The 9,778-nt window shown below is 54.5% G+C and overlaps 1 protein-coding gene across 1 annotated transcript; it reads left to right on the top strand.

Moving 5' to 3' along the window:
• The first annotated feature begins 3,414 nt into the window (after positions 1–3,414).
• On the top strand, positions 3,415–8,161 carry FCN3 (ficolin 3). Its single transcript, XM_065876354.1, is given in 9 exon segments — positions 3,415–3,520; positions 4,308–4,403; positions 4,750–4,794; positions 5,024–5,056; positions 5,279–5,403; positions 6,518–6,647; positions 6,754–6,886; positions 7,734–7,738; positions 7,929–8,161. Coding segments are annotated over 9 exon segments (906 nt in total).
• The last annotated feature ends 1,617 nt before the right edge of the window (positions 8,162–9,778 follow it).

The following is a 9,778-nucleotide window of genomic DNA, read 5'->3' as shown; positions in this document are numbered from 1 at the left end:
GTACCTAGCCCGCCGAGTCCCAGCTCACTGCCCGCCCGCCCGCCCCCCTCTCTTGCCCCTCAGGTCCCTGTCAGCGCTGATGCGTTGTCTTCCCCATGGGGCAGCCTTAGGGGCGATGAGTCCCTCCCAGCCTCCCCCATGTGAGCCACACCCCTTCTCCCTCCTCCAGCTGTGGGGTTCTCTCTGCTGGGTGTTGGCTGGGGCAGGACTCAGCCTGGGCCTGGCGTCTGCGAGCCCAACTGAGCCCACCTGTCTCTGTCCCCTCATGCTGCCAGCAGGGAGGAGAACCAGTAGGTGACAGCACAGGCAGCCTTCGGCCTGCAGCTCTGTGGCCACGGGCAGGAGCCTGGGCCCTGTGTGCGGTTTGGTTTTCCTCTGAGAAGGGGAGCTGCTCTGAGGCCCCCGTGTGCTGTGGCCCCATGTGTGCTGTGGGGCGGATCGCTGCAGCCTCCATTAAAGTGTTTGCTCTTTTGACCACCGCCTGCTCTCTGAGGGTGGGTGTCCTTGGCCTGGCTGAGGTGGGGCCACTGCCCTGAGTGCCCTCTCTGTCTGGCCTCTGCAGAATCTGACCCCCTTCAGGCCTGGATTCCACACTCAGGGGAAAAAGGATGAAGAGGCTGCCCTCTTGACCCGCTTGTGGGCACTAGGGGTGGGAGAAACTGTGGTCACCAAATTCTGGCCCCTGTGGGCACCGAGCAGGCTCGGTGCCCAATACCTGACATCCCCTCCTGTCTGGGCCTGGTACCTGCAGATGAGAGCATCCTTCAACCACCTCCTGTCTCATCCATCATCCCTGTGGGGCCCCCTGCCTGGTACTAGGTCTGGAGCCTGCCTCCTCCCATCAACCTGGCCTGGACACTGCCCCCAAATAAAGGAGCTCTTTCCAGCACTGTGTTTTATGTCTCATGTCTTGGGCTGTGTGTGGATTGGATAGGGTGGGGGTAAGGCCACTGTCCTCTCCTTAATGGAAATTCTTACTTGAACTGATACTGTCATCTTTTAAAATATGTTTATTTGCGGGAATTCCCCTGGTGGTCCAGTGGTTAGGACTCAGCGCTTTTACTTCTGGGGCCGGGTTCAATCCCTGGTTGGGGAACTAAGATCCCACAAGCTGCATGGCACAGCCAAAACAAAAAATATTTTTATTTCTTACATGTGTTTAATCGCCTCCTCCACCACTTTATAGATAAGGGTACGGAGACGCAGAAAGGTAAGCACACCTGCTTAAGATCGCACAGAGTGGAATGGGGCAGGGCTGGGATTTGAATCCAGGTTTTTCTGACTCTAGAATGAGCAGAACTTCAGAACTCCTCTGCAGAGGCATCTCCAGGCTCTTTTGCCTTCTAAAGTTGGGTCTCTGCCCCAGTGCCAAGGTGGAGGTGCCCCCGGGACCCTCCACAGGGTACTTCTGGCCTTCCTTGAGCAGGCCCTTCTGGAAAGCTCCAACTGTGCCCACCTCCCCCTCTTTACCCCCCATCCTTGGGCCCAGAAGTCTTCCCTGACTAATTAACATCTCCTATCAATGGGGTACTTGCTGGAAACCAGGCATGTGGCTGAGAGTCTAACATCAGTATCTGATTTAGTCCCATGACTGCCCTAGGAAGCTGAGAAGCAATAGAGAGTCATGGGTGAAAGTTCAGCCTGTGGAGCCTGACTTCTCTGTGTGAATGGGAACAAGTTAATTGAACAGCTCTTGGCCTCAGTTTCCTCGTCTGTAAAGTTGGGTAACAGCGGTCCCATCTTTGTGGGATATGGGGAAGTTTCAGAGCAGGTGCATGTGCTCCATCCACTTCATTCCAGGACATCCATCCACCCTTCCAGCTGGGCAGCCTGTGGTCAGCCACCTGCACCTCTTCTTGCCCCAGGCCTAGTCTCCGTGCAGGGTCTCTGGCTGCAGCTGGAAGGGCTTTAGGGCCCCTGGGCTCCACAGGGAGTTCCAGCTACTCCTTGGCCTCATAGAGGGCTCACCTGCCTAGACATCGCACCACCATGGACAATGCCAAACACAGTCCACCTCCGTGTCCCTCCCCTCCATGCTCACTTCCATCAACATCCCCCTCCTTTCAGACATCAGCCCCCCCTTTAGCCTCCCCTCCAGCTCCTTGCATCTGTGTTACCCAGCCTGCCTTGCTCTCTCTTCTTCAAGCCCCTGCACACACAGTTTCTCCTGCCTGGGTCACCCTCCCTTGGCTTCTCCACCCAGCACTTAATCCTGGCTGGGATAATGCCCATTCCTCCCAGGCCAAGGGAGGAAATGCCCCTATATCTTTCTGGCTTTCCACCCAGTTAAGGAAATTTCTCTATTGAATGTTTTCTTTTTCAAAATTAGTAAATGCCGGGAATTCCCTGGTGGTCCAGTGGTTAGGGCTGCACACTTCCGCTGCAGAGGGCACGGGTTTGATCCCTGTTTGGGGAACTAGGATCCCATAAGCCGTGTGCCCCCCCGCCCCCAAAAAAGTAAATGCCTGTAAGGAACAAGAGGACTACACAGAAGTTTATATAAAGAGCGAGAATCCCTCTCCCCCGGTCCCACTCCCCAGAAATAACTGCTTAACAGGATGTGTCAGACCTTTTTCTGTGAATTCACAACACACATTTAGCGTTTTTAAGATACAGAGTGGGAGCGTGCTTTCCCTATTGTTCTGCAATGTTGCCCCTTTCATTATAGATCACATTTGCCCTGTGACTTGTACAGATGGTGGTGATTTATTTGCCTGCATGCTCTCCCTGTGCAGCTGGGTCATTTCCACTTTATCATAAACAGCATCACGGTAAAGGGGCTTGTCTGCAGATCTTGGCACACCTGTGGGAGAGAGTAGGGAGGACAGATTCCTAGAATCGGAATTGCAGAGTCTCAGCGTCCATCTCGTGGATCCATCTTGTCTGGCAAACTTGGCCTCTACCTTCCCTACACCCTCTTGAACCTCAGCCTTCCCCACCCCCACAAGCACTGGGCCTGGAAAAAGGAGGCCCTCAGGGAGGGTTTGATGAAGGAATGAATGAGTGAATGAATGAATGAGCCTTTCCTCTCCTCCCCTCCCCTATCACCGGAGGTCCCTCTCCAGCTCAGACCTCACCACTCACATCTGGACCAAGGCTGCTGCCTCTTCACTGGCCTCCCAGCCTCCATGCCTGCCCTGCACGGTCTGCCCATTCGATGGCCTATATTAGCAGCTGTTTTCTAGGCACTGCCAGGGGCTTCTCAGTGGACCTGAGGGTGGGCATGAAGTCACCTTGCTAAGGGGGGCGGGGAACATGGGCTTGGGCAAAATCTATGGCATATAAGTGCCAGAGAGAACACAAATCATGTCCTGTCTCTGGGCCCGTTTCTCCATTTTTATTCATTCATTTAACCAACATTAACTGAGCACCTGCTATGTACCAGCCTATAACCCAGGGCCAGTAATAACGACCATGACGGGGGCTGTGTCACGATGGGAGGTAACGTACCGCACCCAGCATGACTCGTGGGATGCAGTAGGTGCCCAACAGACGGTAGCAGCGGTCATTCCTGACACCGGTGACAAGGATCAGAGAAGGATTCCTGGTGGAGATGGCATTAGGGCCGGACCTTCATGGATGGGCGGAGCTTCACAGGAGGAGAAGAGGAGGAGGCTTCCGGATGGAAGGCAAAGACTTAGCTAAAGTTCAAAGGTAGAAAAACCCTATGTGAATCCCGAAGTCTGAAGAGATGGCTGCAGAGCCCTAGAGGCCAGGAGCAGAAGTTGGACTCCATCCTGGTTGGAGCAGGCAGGGATTATGCCCATTCTCTCCAGGGCTGAGGAAGGAAATGCCCCCACCTTCTGCTGGTTCCAGCCTGGGTGGGGTGTCCCTGGGGAGGGACAACAGGAGGAAGTCTTGTTTCATGTCCTCTCACCAGCCTGGCCCCTTATAAACTGGCACCCTCCCTCAGGGGCTCCAGCAAGGTGGGCCCACTATGGACCCCACTCTCCCTTTTGCTCCTCTTGTTTGGGGAGCCCACCTGAGAAGCCAGGATGCCCCAGCTGCCCAGGTAGAGGCCTAGGGCACCCCCCGTACCCATCTGCCCTCATTCCCTCCCTAGGTATCCTTCTCCCAGCCAGGCTCACTAGCCTCAAGGAGCAGTGTGGGAGTTTGATAATCTGGGCTCTGCACAAAAACGTATGCAAATAGATGCAAATGGTGAAAAACCTTGCCAGCTCCTGAGGCCAGTGTCCTGACAGCTAGAATCTGGGGGGTGAAAACAGAAGTGCAGAGGGGTCTGGGAGAGAAATGCCCACTCCCCCCATGCCCATCCTGTGCCCACCCAGCCCCATGTCTCCCTGCAGAACCCAGGGAACTGGAAGCCAGCAAAGTTGTCCTCCTGCCCAGTTGTCCTGGAGCCCCAGGAAGTTCTGGGGAGAAGGGAGTGCCAGGTCCTCAAGGTGAGAGATGCCGTGGAGCAGGCAGGGACCTGGGGCAAGCTGGGGAGGACGGGGTGCAGCAGTTACAGTCTGTGCTGAGAGCCCATGACAAAAGGGCAAGGAACCTACTGCGTGCCAGGCTCCAGGCTGGATGCCCAGCATCCGAAGATTGATCCTGTGAGGTAGGTGGTACCACCCCCATTTTGCTAGGGGGAAAGTGAGGCTCAGAGAGGATAAGCAGTTTGCCCACATTCACAGAGCCAGGAAAGGCTGCAGCTGGGATTTGATTTCTGGCTCCAAATCCCTCGTTGCTTTTTGGCCCCTGACATGGGGTGGGATGTAATGCATCTCTGCCTTGGGATTTCAGGGCAACTTGGACCACCAGGCAAGATGGGCCCCAAGGGTGAGCCTGGTGAGTATGTGCGGCCAGAGGTCTCCTCGTCTTTCTTTGCTCTGTCCCTGCCTCTGCTTGGCTGCCATTCAGGAATTGGCTATGATTTCTCTCCTGCAGAGGGGGTGGAAGGCTGGGAGGAGTGGGGAGAATTAGAAGGGCCTGGGCACCCTCCCCGCTGGTGGTTAATGGGCATTCCCTTGGAGGTACTCAGACCTCAAGAGCCAGCACTCATCTTTCCCTGGGGCAGGAGATTCAGCGAACCTGCTCCGGGGCCAGGAGAGTGAGGCCGCTTTCACAGGAGCCAGGCACTTGGAGTCAGTTGGTGCTGGGGTGTTTGTGGACCCCAGGTGTCACCCAGCGCACCTTGGAACCCCTCTTCAGGGGTCCAAAGGAATCAAGAGGGCTCCTGGGTCCCACACTTGGCCTGTTCCATTGCCTGTGAGGGGGGTGGGGGGTGGGGAGTAACTTGGGGGCCCCCCTCAGTCCATCTCCCCTTCCCCAGGCCCCAGGAGCTGCCAGGAGCTGCTGAGCCGGGGTGCCACCTTGAGCAGCTGGTACCATCTGTGCCTACCCGAGGGCCGAGCCTTCCCAGTCTTTTGTGATGTGGACATCACAAACGGGGGGCTGGCTGGTGAGCGAGTGTCCGGGAGAGAAGGGACTCAGAAGTCAGACCCAGTGGGCACTTCTTCCCCTTGGCCCCTAGGGGGAGCCAGAGCCTACCAGAGCCAAGGCATCCCCTAAGCATAACTCACTAAGGAATGAAGTCTGAGAAGGCTTCACAGAGGAGATGCCATTTGAGAGGGCCTTGAAGGCTGTGTAGAAGTTCTCGAGATAGATGAGGTGCAGAAGGGCATTCCAGGTAGGGGGAAAGACAAATGTAAGGAGGCAGGAGAGTACAAGAGGGTGTGGGGGACTGTATGAATCAGCTGAGAGCAGGTGGAGTGGTTGGCTGAGGTCTACTGCTGTGGGTCAAGAATGGACTGAGGGCCCCTGAAAAGACCAGTTCACAGAGGGCACTGAATGACCCACTGAGGAGTGTGGAGGGCAGTGGGGAGCCATGGAAGAGTTTTAAGCAGAGGAGGGACCAGGTCAGACATGTTTTAGAAAGAAGACTCAGGCTACACACTGGCAGATGCATTGAGTGGGGACCAGACTGCAGGTAGGGACACAGGTTAGGACAACTGCAGGGGTCGGGGCAGGAGAAGAGAGTGGGCAGTGGCAAAAATGGAAGTAGAGGCTCTTAGACGGAAAGACATTTAGGAGAGAAACTCTGCAGGGCCTGGGGTCTGCTTGGCTTGAAGAGGAAAGTGGAGTTGGGAGGGAGCATCAGGGTAAGGCTGGGTGGGCCTCTGGAGGTGACTTCTCTGCTCCAATATCTTGGTTCTTATGATAGTAAATTAAAACAGGTTATTTTGAATCTGACCCCCAACTGGACTGACCGTCTCCCGAGGACAGGGACGATGTTTCTCTCATTTCATTTCCCCCAGGGCTTTCGAGGCTGCAGTGTGAAGTTGAGAGTCAGTAAAAGGTAATAAGTGTGTGTAGAGCTCATCAGCATATTCACAGGCAAGGCTCACTTGGACTCACACTTTATCAACAGGCCCCCAATCCAAAGAGGGGGTGCCTGTCCACCTACCCCCCACAGTGCATCCATTCTCAGCTGCCTCTGCCCCCTGCTTCTCCTCATCCCATGCTCAGCCTGGAGTAATGGCTGCCGTGCTAGCCTTCTCTGCCTCCCTAGCTATTCCAGCGGTGACAGGATTGTTCCGTGGATTTCTTCTGCTCTTGGTCCTTCTACAAAGCAGGTCTTGGGAGCCAGGAGTCTGAATTCTGGCTGGATAATGAGAATTTGCCCCAGCTTACTCTCCAGAGTAGGTTCTCAGTAGGGTCCAGGGAGCTGGAGGAGCATTCCCCTGGCATTCTGACTTCCCACCTGGGATCTGAGGATTCCTCCGTCTCTGCCTCCCTGTCCCCCAGGTACCTGGGAGCTGCGGGTGGAGGTGGAGGACTTTAAAGGCAACCGCACCTTTGCTCACTGTGGGGCCTCTTTGGGGAGGCAGGTCACTACCCAGCTAGTGCTGGGCAGGTTCTCAGAGGGCACTGCAGGTGAGCGAGCCTACAGTGGGACCCTGGAGTAGGCAAAGAAGGTGAGGGAGGCTGGGTTCTTTCCCAGGGCTGCCACGGCCTCCAAGAATGACCCAGGACAACTCCTTCCCCTCTGTGGGCCTCAGTTTCCTCATCTGAAAAATGGCAGTCGTGAGACAGGGTGGTGTAGGAGTGAAGAAGCTGGGCTCTGGAGGCAAACAATCCTGAGTTTAAAAGTCCAGCTCTGTCATTTACTAACTATGTGACCTTGGGCAAGTCCCTTCTGGGTCAGAGCCTCAGTTTCCTCCCCTGTAAAATGGGTAAGGAGGCAGGGAGGGAGGGTGTGGGAGACTCTGAGGCTCTGTTGAGTGTTAGCATTATCTGCCTTTTTTTTTAAATACTTATTCATTCATTTATTTATTTAGGCTCTGCCAGTTCTTAGTTGCGGCATGTGGGATCTTCATTGCCGCGTGTGGGATCTTTAGTTGCGGCATGCGTGTGGGATCTAGTTCCCTGACCAGAAATCGAACCCGGGCCCCCTGCATTGGTAGTGTGGAGTCTTAACCACTGGACCACCAGGGAAGTCCCCAGCATTATATGCTTTGGAAGAGGAACCAGAGAAGGCTTTTTTCAAAGAAACACCAACTGTTAAGGAGAAATCTGAAAGAGGGAAGCGGTTATGAGGAGGTGCCTCAGGGGAGCCCCCTTTCCTGCCCAGGCATCTGAGAAATCCCTCCCAGCTCTCCCTGGCGCAGTTGCTCAGGCTGCAGATGGGAGCTGGGAGGAGACAAAGGAGCAAGAGGGAAGCTGAGGATTCTGGGAGGGGAAAAGGTAGGGGGAGGAGCCAGTGGCTTTGGAGCCACAGTCCTGAGCTCAAGTCCCAGTGCCCCTGTGTAGCCTTGGGCAAACACCCTGGCTCCTTGGCACTGCTGTTTTCTCATGGGGGCTGAAAACATCCACCTCACCATTGCTCTGAGGCTCCTGTGAGATCATCTCTCCAAGGGTGCCAGGCATGGTGCTGGCACCTAGGTGCCTCTCATCCCCTTCCTGCCAGGGGACTCCCTGAGCTTCCACGCACGGCAGGAAGCCCTTTACCACCTATGACACCAACCATGATACAAGCGAGAGCAGCTGCGAGGTGACTGTCCGTGGTGCCTGGTGTTTCAGATCCTGCTATCAGTCCAATCTCAACGGGCGCCACTGGATGTCCGAAGCCACTGCCCGTAACTATGACATTGACTGGGCCTCAGACTGTGGCGTGGGCCACCCTTACCACAGGGTTCACATAATGCTTTGCTAGGGCATCCTGGCAACAAGCAGGGTTATCTCATCTCTCCCGTACAGTTTCTGGACCCTCGGCTACCCCTCCCCATTGCTAACCATCTTTGCTCCTCTGTCCATGTTAAAAAAAAGAAAATCACTTTAACCCTTTCCTGGCTTGCAGACCTCTTCCAGTTATTGGGAAAAACTCACAAGGGCAGAGCAGGGCACAGGTTTCAGTTCCATTCAAGGAAGATATTCCTTCCAGTCAGGAAGACGGACGAATCGGCCTCAAAAGGTAGTGAGGCTTCCATCCCAAGAGGTGTGCAAGCCAAGGCCAGAGGAGCATTGAGTGGTGGACTTGGAAGGATTCAGACATCCACTGAGAATACTCTTGGGCCCCCTGGGTCCTACAAGTGGATGGTTTTGTGGTGGGAATTGCACAGCTATCTCACTCTCTCTGTTGCCCCCTCCTTGTCCCTTCTATGTTGTCTCTTTTCCAGGCTCTGTTGTAAGTCAAGTTCTCATTCTTTGCTCCTTCTTGCCTGTCCCATTAGGGATTAGTTTGAACTCAGTCAAACCAAGGCAGGTACATTTTTCTTCCATGGGGCAACAAGGCAGTGAAACAGCAGTACTGAACTGGCATTTACTGAGCAGTTAGTTAATTTGCCAGTGTCACATTCTAGAAAGTGTTAGAGCAATAGTTAAGAGTCTGATCTCTGAGCCTGACAGATAGTCCTGGGCTTGCATCCTGCTCTGTCATGTAGATGGGTTATCTTGAACAAATTACTCAACCTCTCTAAGTCCCCAGTTCCTGATTTCCGAGTTCACTGAAGTTTATACCAGGCTGCTGCCTCACTAATTCACACTAGAAGGTTAGGGATTCTTGGGGATTGGAGCTGGGAAGCTGTTGTAGCCCAAGGGCTGGGGTTTCTGGCGTTCTCCAGGTAGTAGAGAAACGTTTGCATGGGGATTCTTCTCAGGTTCCATGGTTATGTTCTAGGTGGAGGTCATAGATCAGAAGGGCTCCACGGCAGATTGGGTTACGGGAAAAGCAGCCCCCTGGCAAAAGTGCAAAGGACCGGGCTCAGATGCCAAGTCCCATGCTCCTGGCAGGCTGAGGACCAGTCTTCCCCCAGTCTCTAGTCCCTCCCAGCCTGCACAGCAGGGACCCGGAGGACAGGCACTCTTCGTGGCACTCTATGCTGTGTTCTACACACACTAATGTCTCTGGAGATCCTTTCTTTCAACAGGCCCCGCAGGGGGCAGGGCCTGCAATCTGCAATTCCCACCTCTGCCTTCCTTAGCCCTGGCCTGGGCACACACACACACGTGTGTGTGTGTGTGTGTGTGTGTATATTTATTTATATATATATATTTATTTATCTATTTATATATATTTTTTATATATATTTATTTAACTCTTCTTTGCGGCATGTGGGATCTTTTAGTTGTGGCATGCGAACTCTTAGTTGTGGCATGTGGGATCTCGTTCCCTGACCAGGGATCAAACCTGGGCCCCCTACATTGGTAGTGCGGAGTCTCAGCCACTGGACCACCAGAGAAGTCCCCTGGACACACATCTTACGAGTGCCTGCTGTGAGCAGTCCACAGTGGTTGGCGTGCACAGGGGCACAGGCTGTTCCGGAAGCGGCCT

This window comes from Phocoena phocoena, chromosome 1 (genome assembly GCF_963924675.1).
Source record: "Phocoena phocoena chromosome 1, mPhoPho1.1, whole genome shotgun sequence".
Lineage (NCBI taxonomy): Eukaryota > Metazoa > Chordata > Mammalia > Artiodactyla > Phocoenidae > Phocoena > Phocoena phocoena.
This window is presented reverse-complemented; position numbering and strand designations above follow the sequence as displayed.